General features: G+C 41.1%; 1 protein-coding gene across 1 annotated transcript in view; it reads right to left on the bottom strand.

The window, feature by feature from the left end:
- Positions 1-19949, bottom strand: part of LOC136859856 (uncharacterized) — a 58712-nt gene that overhangs the window by 17146 nt on the left and 21617 nt on the right. Inside the window, exon 2 of the mRNA XM_068225837.1 lies at positions 17760-18035. Within this exon, the coding sequence (XP_068081938.1) occupies positions 17760-18035 (276 nt within the window). The remainder of the gene's footprint in view (positions 1-17759; positions 18036-19949) is intronic.

The raw sequence follows: 19949 nt of genomic DNA, 5'->3' as shown, positions 1-19949 counted from the left end.
GTGCTAACTACAGGTAACGATGACTCATGGTGTTCCTCGCATGGTGGTATAAATCACTGATAATGCAGAACTATGGTATGTCATACATAATGGCACCACTCGCAGGCAACTCAGACCCATGGTGTTCCTCACATAAGGGCACTACTCGCAAGCAAGGCAGACCCATGGTGTTCCTCACGTAATGGGATTAATCACGGTCACCGGTGTTCCTGTGGTGTTTCGCACATAGTGGAACTAATCACAGGCCACGTATACTCTTGCTGCTGCCCACCTAGTGGTATTAATCATAGGCAATGCAAATCCACGACGTAGCACACATTATGGTACCACCCACAAGCAACAGGGAGTCATGGTGTTCTTCACATAATGGTATTACTCTCAGGCAACGTAGACCCGTGGTGTTCTTCATACAGTGGTACTACTCATAGGTAACGCAGACCCATTCTGAACACAGAGGAACCGTCATATTCCGGCGCAGCGTACGGCACCCTTTCACGCATGGACATTAGTGCGCGCAGCCGCGTGTTCCCCCTCTCCCCATGCACACGATGGCACTAACAACAGACAACGCCCAGAATCGTGGTATCCTCACAGAAGAGGACTACTCCTTGGTGACGTATATCCATGGTATTCCTCACATGGTAGTACAAATCGCAAGTATCGTCGACCCATGGTGTTCCTCACGTAATGGTACTCACAAGTAGTCTCATAGTTCTAATGTCATAATCCCTTATCTGCCCATTTTAGTCACCTCTTACGACAGGCAGGGGATACCGTAGGTGTATTCTTCGTCTGCGTCTGCATCTCGCAGCCACAGGGGGTAACTGGGTGACTAGTAGACCTTTTGATAATAACATATTCGTAACACCCTTTTAACTACGAACACCTTAGGAAATAAGTAACGGAACTTTGACGTATAAAAGCATTCAATGATGTGTCTTCGAATCTAGTGAATGAATGAGTCCGCCATATTTTAATAATCTTTAAAACCTACCGGCTGTAACTTGAAACGATCCCACTAAATCCAGTACAAAAAGCAAGCGCATAATTTGAACTGATCTTACGTCATATATTGAATACTTTTGCTGTAAATTATTACACAATGTTGTATATCAAGGTATTTGTAACCCTTTCTTTGATAGACCGACGATGAAGGAACAGGTTTCCGCACCTCTCTCCCAATGAAGATATTGTGAATGGATTCATCTTTCCATGACGCGTTCTTTTCCCTACTAACCTTTTAATTTTTACCAAACTACTGCATCGTAATATCTACGCTAATGTGTTTGTCATATTTATACTTTAGTCTCACTCTTACCTCCTACACTTCTCTCAACTGAAATTTATCAATATCTCAAGTTATCTCCTATCAATCTTGTCCGTCTCCTGGCCATTCTTTAAAATTATATTTTGGCTTTTGTTGTTGCTCGACCATGCACCCAGCCACTATTGGTATTTGTTTTCTTATTGTGAATGCAGCATGCAGCATTTGTATACATGTATGATATTTTACTGCTTGATGTTCCTTCTTTCTTTCTTTCTTTCTTTCTTTCTTTCTTTCTTAATCAGTTTTTCCCTCGTACTCAGCGAGGGATACCACCTCTACCGCCTCGAGAGCAATGTCCTGGAGCGTGAGGATTTGGGCGAGGGGAATACAATGCAATACAATACAACTGGGGAGAAAGACCAGTACCTCGCCCAGGTTGCCTCATCTGTTAAGCTCTACAGCGGCCTTGTGGGGGGATGGAAATATAGGAAGGGATAGACAAGAAAGAGGGAAGAGGCCGTGGCCTTGAGTTAGGTACCATCCCGTCATTTGCATGTAGGAGAAGTGGGAAACCGCGGAAAACCACTTCGGGAATGGCTGAGGAAGGAATCGAACACCCTCTACTCACTTGACTTTCCTATGCTGAGTGGATCCCGTTTCAGTCATCGTACCATTTTTCAAAGTTCGTGGCAGAGCCGGGAATCGAACCTGAGCCTCCGGGGTGGCAGCTAATCACACTAACTATCACACCACAGAGGCGGGCACTGGTAGATATAATTTCCCATATGAATTCTGAATAACGTACTGAGATGAACTTATACGTATGAGAGGGACACAAACATCCAGTTCCAGAGCAGATATATTAACCATACACTCCTTGGTCCAACCAGCAGTCGAACCGGGGGCATTCTGAACCGATGACCAGTAGGCTGACCATTCATCCAGGGAGGCGGACAAAATTATTCTCTTCTCAACAACTCGATTCTGTACTTCTTAGTTTGTGACCTGATCAACCCATCTAACGTTCAGCATTTCCCTGTAACACCACATTTCAAAAGCTTCCACCCGCTTTTTCTCTGCTTGATATTGTCCGTATCTAACTTCCATATAATGCCATAACTATACACAATTAGTCTTCAACATTCGTCTCTTCTTCTTATATGCATGCTTTAAAATTATTGAAACTCCTTTCCTTTGAAAACAAATTTTCTTGTGCTAGTCTGTATTTATGCCCGCCTTGCTTATGCCATCGTTTGTTGTTTTACAAGTATTCAATATTCATCTATCCAAATTTAATTTCCTAACGTGATATTTGTTTTATTTTCAACTTGTTTTTCTCCTAGACTGTATACGTCATACCAGTCAGCAATTCCTCCTGATCTTCTACAGACTCAGATAAAATGACAGTATCACTAATCGCAGCGTTTTGATTTCCTTTCCTTCAACTACGGCTTATTTTCCCAATTCCTCGTAAATTCCCTTTATTGCATGTTCGACATAAACACTTTGGAGGAAGGGTCAAGCTGCAGCCCCGCCTCACAAGTTCTGGACAGTTCCATTCGTATTCCGCGATTCGTATCGCTGAAATAATTGATTAATAAAGCGAAAATCTGATGATGATACCGCAAACATATTACCAATAGGCTTGATAAAGATATCTAATGAAAGATGTACACGAACTACGACAGGAGGAAATGCTTAAGTAGTAGATATAATGCCAGACTCAGCGAGGACGCCACAGTAGCCGCAATTTGTCTTATAAGATATGAACTCAGGGGAATGGGAGGTATTAAGAGTAAAATGCAATTTTTTCATCATGTACCGTATGTCAATAACACGACGATTCTGAGACACCCACGATAATATTTAGTAATAAATAATTGTATAAGTGTACGTCAAAATGAAAATATGAATAGCAAGTATTACGTAATTCATTACATTACCTCATAATAGCTGCCCCAGAAAATTTCCTGGGATCATACATTTCGTCTTAATACTCGTAAGTAGTACCGAGTCCTGTTTCTTGGATCAATGGTCTGCGAATGGCCTTCAATCCAGACGAACCCGGATTCGATTCCTGGCCAGGTCAAGGATTTTATCTGATAATCCCTCTATCACGGGGACTGGGTGTTTGTATTCATCATTGAAATTTCAGAACATGAATTCAAAGCAGAAAAAAGGTAAACTCGTGATGACAATTTATATTATTATTAATACAACATCCCCCATGTGGAGGCTGCCGCAAGGACAAAGTATGTCGACTACATAGTATTTTGTCTTCTAAATTACTGGTGAGTTCGCTAGTTTTACAGATAGAAATCACCATCACAAGGCTCAGGAATACATTTACTAATGTGTTTCTCGTTTGTAGGGTATAAGAGCCTTGAGCGATGTTATTAGATCCTGCCAATCATTTTCGCAGCCACAGACAATTCACAGTGGATGCTGTCGTCAAGGGAGTACGTAAGTTGTGTTTTTCGGCCAACATTCTGTAGTGACAAGGCCCCAGACGCCCATTTGTGTCCTACTAGAAATAAACAGACCTCTTAAAGTTCCCTTTTGTTTTTAAAGTGTTTATTCATTTCTATCTCAAAAAGTATTCTCTCTCGTTAGTTACAGCCTGGATTTACTTGAATACTTTTCTCATAAAAGATTGCTGAACAACGGCCATACTAGTGCAGTTTCTTACAGCTTGCCTCTTGTACAATAACTTACATAGTCGGATCCTGGCTCAGACAATAAACATTAATTTAACTGCGAGAAACTTCATTAGACTTCCTGACACGTTTAATGAATCCTAACGGAGCAAACGTCCGGCATCGGCAATATGTGCGGGGAACATTAGCAGTTAAATAAATGTATTTTTCCGAGTTATTAGTTAAATAATTAAAATAATTAAAAATCACATATCCGTCACGGAAAAGGAATGCACATGGCACTTTATTAAAACGTTACCGTTTTAAAATTATGCAATGATAAAAGAACGATAATAATAATAATAATAATAATAATAATAATAATAATAACAATAGTAATAATAATAATAATGAAAAACTACAACCTGTTTTCCAGTCATTGACCGGGTCAGGGATGTAATGAATGAAACATATATAGGCCGTTATTACAATGGGGTCGCCACTCCCAAGGTGATTTATTAATGAGTGATAAATGCTATGAAATGATAATGGAGAGTGTTGCTGGAATGAAATATGACAGGGAAAACCGGAGTACCCGGAGAAAACCTGTCCCGCCTCCGCGTTGTCCAGCACAAATCTCACATGGAGTCACCGGGATTTGAACCACGGTATCCAGCGGTGAGAGGCCGACGCGCTGCCGTCTGAGCCACGGAGGCTCCAATAATAATAATAATAATAATAATAATAATAATAATAATAATAATAATAATAATAATAATAATAATAATCATAATAATAATTTCGTGTGGCTATTTCTAGCCGGGTGCTGCCCTTGTAAGGCAGATCCTCCGATGAGGGTGGGTGGCATCTGCCATGTGTAGGTAACTGCGTGTTGTTGTGGTGGAGGATAGTATTATGTGTGGTGTGTGAATTGCAGGGATGTTGGGGACAGCACAAACACCTCGCTCCAGAGCCACTGGAATTAACCTATGAAGGTTAAAATCCCCGACCCGGCCGGGAATCGAACTCGAAAACGTCTGAACCGAAGGCCAGTATGCTGACCATTCAGCCAAGGAGTTGGACAATAATAATAATAATAATAATAATAATAATAATAATAATAATAATAATAATAATAATAATAATAATAATAATAATATTTAAGCATCTTGGAAGACCAGCTGTTAGAAAGGAATACGTTTAGGAACACACTGAAGAATTTGGAAGGTGTTCAAGCCGCAGGAAGAACTAGGAAAACCGGAAGAGCCTGGACAGATGAACAACGGAAGCAGGCCAGCGAACGCATGAAGGAGTAGGCTATTGGACACAGAGAAAACTCCGCACGAAGAGAAAGAAATTAAATTGTAGCGTGCTCCTTAGTGGTCCATTTGTTTGTAAAATAATAATAATAATAATAATAATAATAATAATAATAATAATAATAATAATGGTACATATGCTATGACTAGAAACATGCATTTTCCTTTCGAAATACATTTGGAACCTACAAGCTTCAGGTAGTGGTTTAACTGAAATTCGAGTAAGTTTCCGAAATTGCCTTTTGCGATTCCTAATGTACTTTGGGTCAGTCTGCATACATATAATTTGTTTGACTCCTCAGTTAGACGTTTCAGTAAAAGGTAGAAAATACGACAAATGCAACTTTGGTCGTATCGCATTTGAGCATTACTGACTGCAAATGGCCTGTATCAGTATTGGAGCTCTTAGCCTTGAACATAGGAGGCAAGTCCCTATTCAAATATATTTCGTTGACAGTCCCAAGTTACTGAGCAAAGAAAGGTCGCAATATAACCTATGAGTAACAATACCTAGATCTAATGATGGACAAAATTGTACTGTAAGTTCCATCATAAACTAGACTACAGTTTAATTTACGAATTTACACCAATCTGCTTTCAGACCAACTATGAGGCACGGGAGTAAACGATGGATTGACTCAGAATATTTCATTTATAAGTTACAAGTAACATACATGAAAGTCGCAAGAATGATCGCCAGTACAAAGACGTGTGAATAATGGCTGGAGGATACTTGGAATGAGGAGAGAGAGGCAAAGTTATGAATGAACTTGTTGGATGAAGCGGTACACATAAACTGGCTTCAGTGTTGGCGGGCCATATGAGGAGAATGGCGGAAGATAGATTACGTAGAAGAATACTGTATTTGATTAGGTCATTTAGGGTAAGAGGTAGAGGGAGATTTTCTTTTCCTTTTATTGTAATTTACTTTACGTCGCAGCAACACAGATAGGTCTTATGGCGACGATGGGATAGGGAAGGGCTAGGAGTGGGAGGGAAGCGGCCGTGGCCTTAATGAAGGTACAGTCCCAGCATTTGACTGGTGTGAAAATGGGAAAATAAGGAAAACCATTCTCAGAGCTGCCGACAGTGGGATTCGAACCCGCTATCTCCCGGATGCAAGCCCATATTTGCGCGCCCCTAAGGGCACGGCTAACTCGCCCGGTAGTAGAGGGAGACCAAGACGACGGAGGTTAGACTCAGTTTCTGATGAATTAAAGATGGGAGGTATAGAACTACGTGAGGCCACAGAGCTAGTTACAAATAGAACTTTGTGGAATTGTTTAGTAAATTCACTGACATTTGCAAATGATCGCTCAAAGGCACGACAGTCTATAATGAATATGTATGTCTCTGATGTTTTCCTCATACGCTGATGGGTGTACCCCACATGTGCGCTTGGCCCACTTGTCCTTCCCGACAACCCTGTGTGGGTTTTCCCTTTTGCTAGTGCTTTAACTTCCTACAAGCTCAGGCAGTTTTTTGGCAACGATGGGATTGCAAAAGATTAGGAATGGGATGGAAGCGGCCGTGGCCTAAATTACGTTTGAAAATAGGTGACCACTTAAAACCATATTAACGGCTGCCAATAGTAAGGTTCGAACCCACCATCTCCTGAAGCAAGCGGGCTCGTATTGCGCAGCCAAATCGCTCCGTCCTGTGTGGTTTAACCCTTTATAGCTTGGTGGGACATATGTGGAACACTTCCGAATTTCTTTCATAGACTCTTTGGGATCTATCTGGAACACATGAAGCTGGTGCTGCTATCTACTGGAAGACTTGTATAATGATGACGCATGGAAGTTATATACGAACATTCACTGTAGATCGTGGTGGCAGCGCCTGACCTCAGTGGAACAGCTGATTTACCATAGTATGGAGGCTACACAAGTCTGTTTTGGCACAAATTGGTTATTATCTGGCGTTCATCATGGATGAAGTGAGTATATTCAATATCACTGTGTTGAATAATGTTTCTGAAGTAAAATGAACCAGAGTTTGATAATCAAGTCTTATATAAATAATTTCAATGGCAGTTTCTTCAAGTGTTCCTTATGTGGAACACTAACCTCAGTGTGAGTGGACATCTTTCCCTAACCTCAAAATTCGTACTATAATTGAGCAAAATATTATCGCAAAACTTCTTCATTTAGTAAACATATGTTAATTTTGTTGATATATTTATGCATATAAATCAAGTAGTATTTATACTCATTCATAAATGTAAGAAATAAGTACTATGTGAATTGGTAGACGAAAACAGGTGCTAACTTGATGGTGTTTACTTTCTGAACTTGCGATATTTCCTAATGTATTTTCTCTTAAAAATGCCATTGACGTATTGTTAATTAATTAAGAATAGTATTCAGGCGAGTATATTTCAAGAAATTTATACAAATTGCTTGCCTTCCAGAGATTGCGGGAGGAAGACATTTTGCGCTACCTGCATGGCTTACCAGACGATCCAACTTCTTCTGATGTCGAAGGAGATGATTGGGACGTTTCTGAAGATAATGAAACCCTATCAAGTGGCAATTCTTCCCTGTTGCATGCAAGTGGTTCCGTTGTGTCATTGATTTCTATTCACCCAGCAAGAAAAGGGGAGTCAAATCTCAGTTTATGGTACGAAAAAAGATTGGTCATGTAGGGGTTCCTGATGAAGTTCGACTCCAAAATGTGGGCAACCATGTTCCCAAGCAATATGAGACAAGAAGGAGGTGCAGAATGTGCAGCACAAAAGAGAAACAGAAGAAAACTAAAATATTATGCAAAGCCTGCAATGTAACCGTGTGTGCCAGCCCATGCTTTGCATATTTTCATAATCTGTAAGACGCCTCACTATCAAGGACCAGGTGTATTTTCAACTTTGCTACCCTCCTACTAAGAAGAAAAGTGATTTGTAACATTGCAATTGTAGACTCTGTATTTCTAGTATAAGGGTATTTTATAGCAATGTTCCATTTGCTAGAATAATTTTGCTTCACATCCTTGTTTGCAAATTGAAGTCAGTTTTATTTGATGATACTTAGTATTTTGTGATTTTCTTTCTTATTTCTCAGCCTTTTTTACTGGTAATAAATTCATTTTGAAAGTATGATATGTTACATTGTTTATTTGAAAACCATTCCCAAAATATTTAGAACTCGTAAACTACAAGCATGCCTATGTCACGTTTGGTGGGACATATGTGTCCCACTTCAAATATTTGTTGGAATTGACCATCCAAAATTTTGAAAACCATGTTTTGTCAAAAAAGGACCTTCTAAGGAGCTAAAAACTGCAAAAAATATTTAATTACACCTATCACAGAATTTTGAACTTTAAAGGGTAAGGTCTGCATAATAATGCAGACTTTCAGAAGCCGTCGCGTATTCGTTTTTGCTTTGTGTCTGACCTACGAGAATATGAAAGATGTTAAATCATACAGTTTATTACAGCACATTTCCGGACACAGTATAACGAAAGCGTAGCTGTCAGAAGGTGAAGGAATACTGTGCGCATACGTAAACAGCTTATGTGTCATACGCAGCGCAACTTTGGCTTGCTACAGTAGTTCATGATTCAATCGAAGAGGACAGCCTACTGCTGGCAAATGAAGCACGTTTGAGCACATTCCATTTTTTAAGTACTTGTCTGATTTTCAAAGTGAATTCGTTTTAACCGGGTTACGGTTAAAAAGCGGACCATCGCCAGTTCACTTGTAGGGTGCGAGGAAAGAGATAAGGTGCGTCCTTATACTACTTCCCCCTGTGCGTGGGGATCGTAGAATAAAACCCACGGTATCCCCTGCCTGTCGTAAAAGGCGACTAAAAGTGTTCTCAACTTGGGAGCGTGGGTTGGCGACTACCGGACCCTTAGCTGAGTCCTGGCATTGCTTCCACTTACTTGTGCCAAGCTCCTCACTTTCATCTATCCTATCCGAACTCCATTGGTCAACTCTTGTTCCTTTCCGACCCCGATGCTATTACGTTTCCGAGGGCTAGGGAGTCTTTCATTTTCAAGCCCTTCGTGGCCCTTGTCTTTCTTTGGCCGATACCTTCATTTTTCGACGTGTCGGTCCCTTCCATTTTTTCTCTCTGATTAGTGTTATATAATGGATAGTTGCCTAGTTGAACATCCTCTTAAAACAATAACCACCACCACCACCGCTCTGTTCTATTCTTTTTATTATTCTCCCACTCTTTCCCCGTAAATGTGAGGTCGCGAGTGCGAATTGTCGCACATAAGAATTTGGCCCTGTTTTACGGCTGGATGCCCTTCCTGATGCCAATTATTGCGGTTTTTCTGAGGCGTTTGGTAGTGAGGTGTGCTGTCTGAATATGAAGAGGTGAGTGTTGGGAAAAACACAAATGTCCAGTCCCCGAGCCAAAAGAATTAATCAGGTGTGATTATAATACCCGACCTAGCTGGTAATCGAACCCGGGACCTTCCAAACTGAAGGACTCAATGCTGACTCTTCAGTCAAGGAGTTGGACACTTGTGCTATTACTCAAGAAAAACCATTGAATAGTGCACTATATAGACCTATGACGACGAGAACTTGTCTTTTTTTTTTTTTCTACATAGTTGCTTTACGTCGCACCGACACAGATAGGTCTTATGGCGACGATGGGCAGGAAAGGGCTAGGAATGGGAAGGAAGCGTCCGTGGCCTTAACTAAGGTACAGCCCCAGCATTCGCCTAGTGTGAAAATGGGAAACCACGGAAGACCATCTTCAGGGCTGCCGATAGTGGGGTTCGAACCTACTATCTCCCGAATACTGGATACTGGCCGCACTAAAGCGACTGCAGCTATAGAGCTCGGTAGAACTTATGTCAACCAGGGTTATGGGGCAATGGAGGAGCGATGACGTCATGCCTGCCGACACACATTACTATACAGGGACAGGAAATTAATATCCAAAATCTAAGTACGAATTTTCGCTGTTGCACATGCGCGGCGAATTTGGCAATTCACTAGGAAAAATGGAGCTTTCGTGATGTTATAATTATGATGTCACAAGCGGCTTTATAACTTGGCGCAGGACAGGCAACAGTGGAAGAGGTTCATCCCATGACAAGACCTGCCATAAGGCAGAACACCTAGATAGATAGATATATGTCATAAAGAGGGTTGCCAACATGCATTATATTAAAATGAATGACATGCCACGAAAACATGTAGTGTATTGTTGAATACTGTTGGTACTACTGTCGGTACAGTTTTACTCACGCCTGTTTGTTATTTCTTTCAAATTTCGAAGCTTTGACTGTTCAAACACGTGGCACGTGGATAGCCGATTTGCGGTGTTGGAAGCGATATTTTCAACAAGAACTATACAAGGAACCAAACGTGCAATGCATTGTGGGTATTATATTACACGTGTATTCATTTCATCAAGAGGTTTAGAAGTGCTGTTCTTGATCTGGAATCGTTTTTGATAGTGTTATGCACAAATGTCGTACTAGCAATGTTTCAACTTTCCAGTATTAAACACTGTACTGTTCTGCATATATGAATATTAGTATTTCTCCAAGACTATAGTCATCATTTATAACTTTCATTTCCGTGTTGACGTTTGACATTTGATACATGCTATATACATAAAGTGTTGAATGGTGGAACATCCCTCGATTGATTCATATTATATAAGACTTTATACTGTCACGATATTATTTAAAAATGATATGTGAGATTAACTGCTTTAAAACGCCTTTACCCTGGTTTATATTCCGTCCCCGGGGTGTAGGGGTAGTGTGCTTGCCTCTTTCCCGGAGGCCCCGGGTTCGATTCCCGGCCAGATCAGGGACTTTTACCTGGACCTGAGGGCTGGTTCGAGGTCCACTAAGCGTACGTGATTAGAATTGAGGAGCTATCTGACGGTGAGATAGCGGCCACGCTCTAGAAAGCCAAGGAGAACGGCCGAGAGGATTTATCGTGCTGACCACACGACGCCTCGTAATCTGCAGGCCTCCGGGCTGAGCAGCGGTCGCCAGGTAGGCCAAGGCCCTTCAAGGGCTGTAGTGCTATGGGGTTTGGTTTGGTCTAGTTCGACATTTTGCTATTTGTGTTTGACGTCATAGAACAATATGGCTGCCTTGATTTCATGTACACATATTAACACTGATGGCAACATACCATTCAGTAACCAAACTTTAAAAATATTATGAATTGCTTATTCCACAGAAATTGACAAAATTAATGATTTTGGCATCTAAGTTTGTTTAATGTGTGTCTCTCTTCTTCCTTCCTTCCTTGGTTCCTTCCTTTTTTCTTTCTTTCTTTCTTAATCCGTTTACCCTCCCGGGTTGGTTTTTCCCTCGGACTCGGCGAGAGATCCCACCTATACCACCTCAAGGGCAGTGTCCTGGAGCATGAGGCTTTGGGTGGGGGTATACAATACAATACAATACAATTGCGAAGGACGACTAGTACCTCGCCCAGACGGCCTCACCTGCTAAGCTCAACAGGGATCTTGTGGGGGGATGGAACGATTGGAAGGAAGAGGCAAGGAAGAGGAAAGGAAGCGGCATCGCGGCATTTGCCTGGAGGAGAAGTGGGAAACCAAGAAAAACACTTCCAGGTTGGCTGAGATGGGAATCGAACCCACCTATACTCAGTTGACCTCCCGAGGCTGAGCTGAACCCGTTCCAGCTCTCGTACCACTTTTCAAATCTCGTAGAAGACCCGGGAAACGAACTCGGGCCTCCGGGGGTGGCAGCTAATCACACTAACCACTACACCACAAGGCGGATGGTTTGTTTAATGTACATGGTAAAATTCACTCCATATGTTAAAAAATCTAGCCCCAGATTTGATGGTCCGATTTTTTACCGAACTCACCATCCCCTTGCAACATTAATCAGAAGGGAAGAGGAAAGAGGATCGGTTCTTTGAGGAATTAACACAAAAAGAGAACGACTATGAAGAGCGTGGAAACTTTATATCGCCTGAGTTGATAAAGAACAATTTTTTTCAAGGGAAGTAGGATCCGTTTTCCGTGTTACCAACAGAGATATTAAAGATGTTAAATCGTACAATTGATCATAGCAGGTGAGGAATTCTGTACGTATAGAGCTCACGTGCCAAACATAGCGCGTCCTTTGGCCGGCTGGTATGTGATTCAATAAAACAGGACAACCTAGAACTGTCAAATGTAGCAGAATTCAATTCAATTTTCTGGAGAAGTAATTGTCCGATTTTCAACATAAATACAAACCTGACCGAACTCGATAGCTGCAGTCGCTTAAGTGCGGCCAGTATCCAGTATTCGGGAGATAGTTGGTTCGAACCCCACTGTCGGCAGCCCTGAAGATGGTTTTCAGTGGTTTCCCATTTTCACACCAGGCGAATGCTGGGGCTGTACCTTAATTAGGACCACGGCCGCTTCCTTCCCACTCCTAGCCCTTTCCTGTCCCATCGTCGCCATAAGACCTATCTGTGTCGGTGCGACGTAAAGCAACTAGCAAAAAAAGAAAAAATAATACAAACCTGAATTTGTCATGGCCGTTAGTGAAAAGCTAGGTGTAAAAAATAGGGCAGTTCAATTTGCAAATCAAATTTTGTACCGTAATCCCAGAAGTTATTGACACCTTTAATACGTTCTTTAAGTGTAATTATGATCCCGTTGATATCATTAATGAAAGTGAAAACAGAATGTCAATATCTTTAACAGTTCACGAGTTGTTTAATGTGGTCATTTTAGCTAAATAACCCGGTATTTATTGCTTCTGAGGAAAGTGTACCTGCGAGAAGCGTGCACGACTCTATGTGTTCATTCCTTTTTGAGCGACAATACATTTGACTTCCAATCAAAATATAATTCACATGGTTATTTTTAATATATTAAACATTGAGTGTTGCAAATCACTTACAAATGACTCTGATGCGCATCGATACTTCTGAATTTTAGCACGGCATTTCCTTAATACCACGATGTACCGTAAATCCACGGTGAAACGTAGCCTAAACAACACACCACACCACACTACTTTTTCTTTCTTGATATTTGGTTGGGCTCTGTATGTAACTAACACCCAGTTCCAATACTTTGTAAATGAAACACCGTCGAACACTCAGAAACATTTAGTTATGGTGACTAAGAAATACTTCATCTCACAGTACAAGGATCACTGGTATGGGTGAACATCTACATCTTGTGGGTGTAAGTGTAATAGACATAGGAGTAAGCACGGGGACACAAGGTACTATATCTTCACGCCGAAGTGGCTCATCTTGGCGTCTTCTACTTTGACATACGGAACGAGCCGACAATTGGGAAGTACAAAGGATAGCACACAACAACTAAAGGATCTAGTATTAAGGATGGAATAACACAAATGGAGGGGTAGAATGTATATATCGCGCAAAGTGTAATGAAAGCTTACCAAGGACATGTGATATAACTAACGTCTTGTTACCCTAAACCGTTTCTACCAAAGAGTATCTGACTTACCAAAGAGAATTTACCTACTGAATCTGGATCTTTCTAACAAATGAACAACGTATTAACATGTGTGCTAGGGGCGACAAAAGACAATAGTAACGCGAACTTTGTGCACATTGTCTGCTAGAGTTATATAATAACAAAAATTAAACAAAACCTAAGTAGGCATAGTCGGGAGTGTTATGAAGACTATGTAAGTGACACAACTATTAAAGAAACGTGAATCTTATGGTATGTTTACAATATGATGCCCGTGTCATCGAAATACCTGTTTAATATGGATATGATGTCCGGTGACGGATTGTAAACAAGACAAGCCACACTTGTTGGAAGCGGTATTCGTAAACGGGTGAGACTTGCAATTAATCGTGTACGAGCCTGAGGATATAACTGACATTGGAGAATGAGGTGGTTTGCATCCGCCTCATTTGAACCACACTGACATGTCGGTTGGCTGACAATATTGAAACGATACTTTAACATGGGCGTAAGCGAATGATTGAAACGTAGCCTAATAATAGTTATGATATGACGCCGTGTGTAATTTGATCGTTGATACCAGTGTTTGATTGGCAGAGAGGGTTGGAGACTGTAATAGAATTTCCCTTTTATTCTTGCAGTGTCATTCCAGAACTGTTGCCATGTTGCTTTTTGATGTTGCTTTAGTAGTGGAATTAGATCAGTAACTGGAGTCATAAATGTCATTGGAGGGGTGTTGAGGAGTGATGCTTGTTTGGCAGCTTTATCCGCTGTTTCATTACCGGGAATATTTTTATGAGCTGGAATCCATATAATTGTAATCTGAGTTCCAGTAGTATGTAGGTCATATAATAGTTGCTTAACATTATAAACATACCAGTTCATCGTGAATTTAGAAGACTGGATCGATTGTAATGCTGATAGAGAATCTGTGAAGATATTAGCGTTCGGGAGTGCTGCGTTTTTTATATACAGGAGCGTTTGTCTGATCGCTATAAGTTCTGCAGTGAATATAGAGAAATCCGGGTGGAGTTTATATAGTTCAATGTGTTGTATTCGTTCATAATAAAATGCTGCTCCTACCCCGCATGAATTCCGAGATCCATCGGTATAGAAATTATGTCCAATGTTAGAGTATGATAAGCGGATTTTTTTCGAGGGTGGTAAAAACATAGAGGTTCGATACTGTAGGAATGCAAAAGTAGTAGTTGTAGCTTGGAGCGTATCTGTGTGGTATTGTACTACCTCATACGGTACTGTATAATGGGGAAGTTTGGCGCACCTTATGATATTGTTTGTTAATGTCGATACATATTGGAAGACTGTTATTAGAGCAGGGGTTCTTTTGTCCCTGATATTATATGAGTTATATCGTTCATGTAGTAGGTGGAGTTTCGGTACAATAGGATGAGAAACTGTTATGAAACGTCGTATTAGGTACTTGGAAGTAAGGAACTGCCGACGTATGTGGAGTGGTGGTTCTCCCGTTTCCACTTGTAGAGCATTCGTTGGTGTAGATGTGAGTGCACCAAAACAAATACGTAATGCGTGGTGTTGTATGATATTTAGCTTATTCAGTGTTGCGGGATTAGCAATATCAATGATATGAGCGCAATAATCTAATCTGGAGCGAATTGTAGCACAGTATACTGTCTTGGCTGTTGTAGGGTCTGCCCCCCAAGATCGTCGTGTTATAGCTTTGAGGAGTTTTGTATAATTGTCTGCTATATTTCGGAGGTACTGGATATGTCTAGTAAAGTTTAGTTTATTATCTAGGATGATGCCGAGATATTTATGATATGTATGTATCGGTATCTCATAGGAAGCCACTTTTAATGGTTCAGTGTTGTAGACCCGTTTCTGCGTAAAAATGAGTGCTGAACACTTAGTTGGAGATATTGATAAACCATGGTCATTTAACCAGTTCTGTACTTCAAGCATGACTTTAGTAATAGTATTACGGGCACCATTAATATCCTTACCTGATGTATATATGACTATATCATCAGCATAGAGTAAGATACGTGCATGTTGGAGTACAAGTTGTTCGAGGTTTGAGAGATACAAGGCAAATAATATGCCACTAAAAATATCGCCCTGTGGAAGGCCATCTGTAGCTTGACGTGAAATCGGTGGTGCATCAGGGTGTTTGATTATGAGCTGTCTATATGTATGGAGGTTTCGGAGTAGTGTGATAAACGGAGTAGGAAGCCCTTTGGATGATAATGCGGCCCATAACATATGTAATGGGACTGAGTCAAACGCTCCCCGTATGTCCAGAAAGATGGCTATTGTGTGATATTTTCTTGTTTTAGCAAGTAATATGTCAGTTATGAGTATATTAATGGCATCTTGTGAACTGCGACCTTTAAAATAGGCATATTGGCATTTGGGAACCAATTCATAGTATTCTAGGTACCATAAAAAACGTTGTAGGAGTATTTTTAAAAATGCTTTGCGTATGCAAGAGGCTAATACAATGCCTCGAATATGTTTATGATTATTCAACGGTAGCCGAGGTTTTGGAATAGGTACTAAGAAAAATGTATTCCAGTCGTTTGGAGGGGTAGAGGTTTGTAGTACGTGATTGTAGTGATTAACAAGTGCTTGTAATGCCGGGGTGGGGAGTGCTTTTAGCATTGTATAAGTAATGTAGTCCGGACCAGGTGTGGAGGTGGTACATTTTTTTAGCGTTGCTGTGAGTTCACGTAGGGTGATGTTCTGTAGCAAAACTGAAGACGATAGTGGAGAATCGCTACAATTAGGGACGAACTTTGGGACCACCGTATTGGGAGTTAATGAATAAAGGAATTGTTCCAAAATATCTGTCTGAATTAAAGGTCTAGTAATTTGTGTGGAGACACGCGCTAGTGCTCTAACCCCGTTCCATAATCTTGTGACGGATATATATTTATGGAAAGAATTGATAAAGGCTTTCCAAGCTGTGCGCCTTTTTTGATGAAATATGCGACGTATTGTAGCAGTATGGCGTTTCAGGCGAATATAATTCACTAAGGTTAGTGTTTTCCGATAGATTTTAAAAAGGCGTTTCCTTTTAAGAACGAGGTGGTGACATTCATCATCCCACCATCTGAGGCCACCAATATTGTGGGAGTGTGCATTAGGTGTTCGGTTAAATGGGTGATAACAGTCGAGATATTGATATATAATGTGGTAGACCTTATTGTAAGTAAAGTCATCGACGGGACATTTGTCAACCTGTTTTAGTATAAATACCTTGAACGTCTCGGGATCAAACTTATGTAAAGAGCGTGTTGTACTCATTACTTGATTGGACCAGGGGGGTTGCATTATAGATCCGGAACCATGAGTTATAAATATTGGATAATGATCACTGCTATGTGTATCACACAATGTACGCCAAGTAGTTGTGGATGCTATAGTATAACTGCATAATGAAATATCCACTGCACTTGGAGGTGCTCCAGGGGGAGTGAGTCTGGTCGGTGACCCATCATTGAGAATTACTAGATTACTTCGTTGTATTGCGTTTAAGAAGTTAGTTCCCCTAGGTGTGTCCACTTGGGAACCCCAATGGGTATGGTGAATATTCATGTCCCCTAAAATAAGTAGCTGGTTTTGGGCATGGAATTGTTGGAAAAATTGTTGCCATTGTCTATATGATATATATTGGTCAGGTGGGCAATATATATTTATGACATGTATATTATTAATTATTATACCAAGTACATATACGTTAGGTATTTGACATTGGGGATGAAATAGCTGATATGTGAATGATTGATGTATTAAAAACGCTACTCCATTATACCCCGGGCCATCTATGCGTTCAATTTGATAATAAGGTATAGAAAAAACTCTATCGGGCGCAAGCCATGTTTCTTGTAAGAGTACTATATCCGGTGATGTTTCGTTTATTAAGATTCGTAGTTCATGGTATTTATTCCGAATACTTCTAGCATTCCATTGAATTATCTTCATTGTCTTTAGAGAATAGGGACTGTAGGCTGTCGCAGAATTGTCCAATCATGGATAACATATTCGGTTGGTCCTTAAGTAATGGGGGTAATAGCAACATGAGCGTACGTAAGCATTGTATGACTTGGTCTTTTTGCATATCATGTTGAGATGTCAAAGCTGCTTCGTTTACCGTTTGCTGCGTTAAGGGTTGTCGTGATGTAGTTGGGTTCTGCTGGGGATGGGAAGCGGGGTGTGGCTGAGCTGGCATCGCTGCGGGGCGAGGAATTTGATAGTTCTGCAGAATTTGCATGTGCCCCATACGATCATATCCGGGAGTCGGCTTGGGTGGCAAATCTTTAACAATAACCTGTGTAAACTTCCGCTTACGCGGAGCTTCAACAACCGGTGTAGGCGCAGGAGTATGCAAGGGGGGAAAATTTTGAAGAGTGTCTTGTGGGGCTATAGGCTGTGGGTATAGACGTGAAGCAGCCTCAGAATAAGATACATTCTCGAGGCACATTAGTTTTTTGATTTCAATTTGGCGTTTGTGTACCTCACAGTCAGTCGCTCCTGATGCGTGTTGCTTATTACAGTGCAAACATTGTATTATATTAGATAGGCAATCAGCTGTCGCATGATTTAAGGCACAATTTTTGCATCTAAAAGTGGACGACTGACAATTTCTGAGAGTGTGACCATATCTTTGGCATTTCCCACAAAGAATGGGAGAAAAAATAAATGGAGTCACTTCTAACACAACTTGAAAAATAGATACATATTTGGGAAGATGTTTCGCCCAAAAGACTACTTTGACTGATCCAGTCGGCACGTATACGACCTTCCCATCTTCGACCGTCTTACGATTTAACCGCTGCACAGAATGGACCTTAATATCACTTTTGATTAGAGCTAATATGTCAGGTTCAGTTAGATTTTTGTCAACTCCTCTAATGATACCTATGCGAAATAGGTTTGAGTGCGGAATAAATGCATGTAAGTTATGTGAGGTAAGAAATTTGCTTTGTAAAAATGAGTTAGCATGTAATGCAGATAGAAAAACGACCTGAATCCTGTTTCTCCCTTTGGGTTGAATGGAGTGAACATGGAAATTATTTTCATGTAGAAGTCTTCCAAGTGCCATTGGGTGTAGGTTGCCAATGTTATTCGTACTCTTACCTGACACAAATACAATATATGGTCCCGGATGGTTAGTAGGGTAGCTATATGCAGCAAGATTATGGTTAGTGGGTATAGTAGTCGGATTAGGAGAATTAGAGGGTTTATGATTATTAGTCACCGAGGAATTCTTAGAGATAGTTGTAGAATGTTGATTCGTCTTCACTGTTTCTTCATGATCGACATTATCATTAGCTAAAGGATCAGGGTCTTCACCTCCGCCACTGTCACTAGCCATGTCGACCTACGTGTAGCACGCTATCACTCGGCAAGCACTAAGTAGAACACTCTAGAACCGACTCGATACAAGCGCACGCGCTGTACAACCGCACCGCACGACAGAGCGAACGAGACTGCACACCACACTACACTACAACATGATAACAAAGTAACCAAGAGCTGATAGCAGACGCGCTGACCCTAAGTTTAATAAGGCAGGAACAAATGACTGTGTACTAACGGAAGGAACATAGTACGCAAGCCAATGAATAAAAGAATTGAATATAACTTCTATCACTTAGTGTTAACCACTACTACTCTGTCAAAGAATAAACGGAAGTGAGTCTGGCCAAGACTCAGAAAAACATAACTTTGGCCCTGGCTTCTACCGACCTCATACTCCCATGCGTGGAGTTGAGCACACTTGATGACAAATTTAGCGATTTCGGGTAGTTATTTACTCAGTACCATTCGGAGTACTGTAAGCAATCCGTCACTGTGGGATTTTTTGCTAGGGGCTTTACGTCGCGCCGACACAGATAGGTCTTATGGCGACGATGGGATAGGAAAGGCCTAGGAGTTGGAAGGAAGCGGCCGTGGCCTTGATTAAGGTACAGCCCCAGCATTTGCCTGGTGTGAAAATGGGAAACCACGGAAAACCATTTTCAGGGCTGCCGATATTGGGATTCGAACTACTATCTCCCGGATGCAAGCTTACAGCCGCGCGCCTCTACGCGCACGGCCAACTCGCCCGGTACTGTGGGATTTAATCTGTAGTTCTCATCCGGGAGATGCGAGAGCGATTCCCTATTCCACTTCATCTGAGGGACTAAAGGGGGTGTAAACCTAGTTAAAATATTAGTGATTTTTTTTCCGAAAATCTTATATGCACAGTTTAGGATTTAAACAGCGGCCGCCTTGTTAAGAAGTCAGGAACTATGCCTATACTGTAGGATATAACACCACCAGCTATCGACGGAGCAGT

The sequence above is a fragment of the Anabrus simplex genome, chromosome 1 (genome assembly GCF_040414725.1).
Source record: "Anabrus simplex isolate iqAnaSimp1 chromosome 1, ASM4041472v1, whole genome shotgun sequence".
In the NCBI taxonomy this organism is placed as follows: domain Eukaryota; kingdom Metazoa; phylum Arthropoda; class Insecta; order Orthoptera; family Tettigoniidae; genus Anabrus; species Anabrus simplex.
The sequence above is the reverse complement of the archived record's forward strand: the minus strand, read 5'-3'. Positions and strand labels throughout refer to the sequence as shown.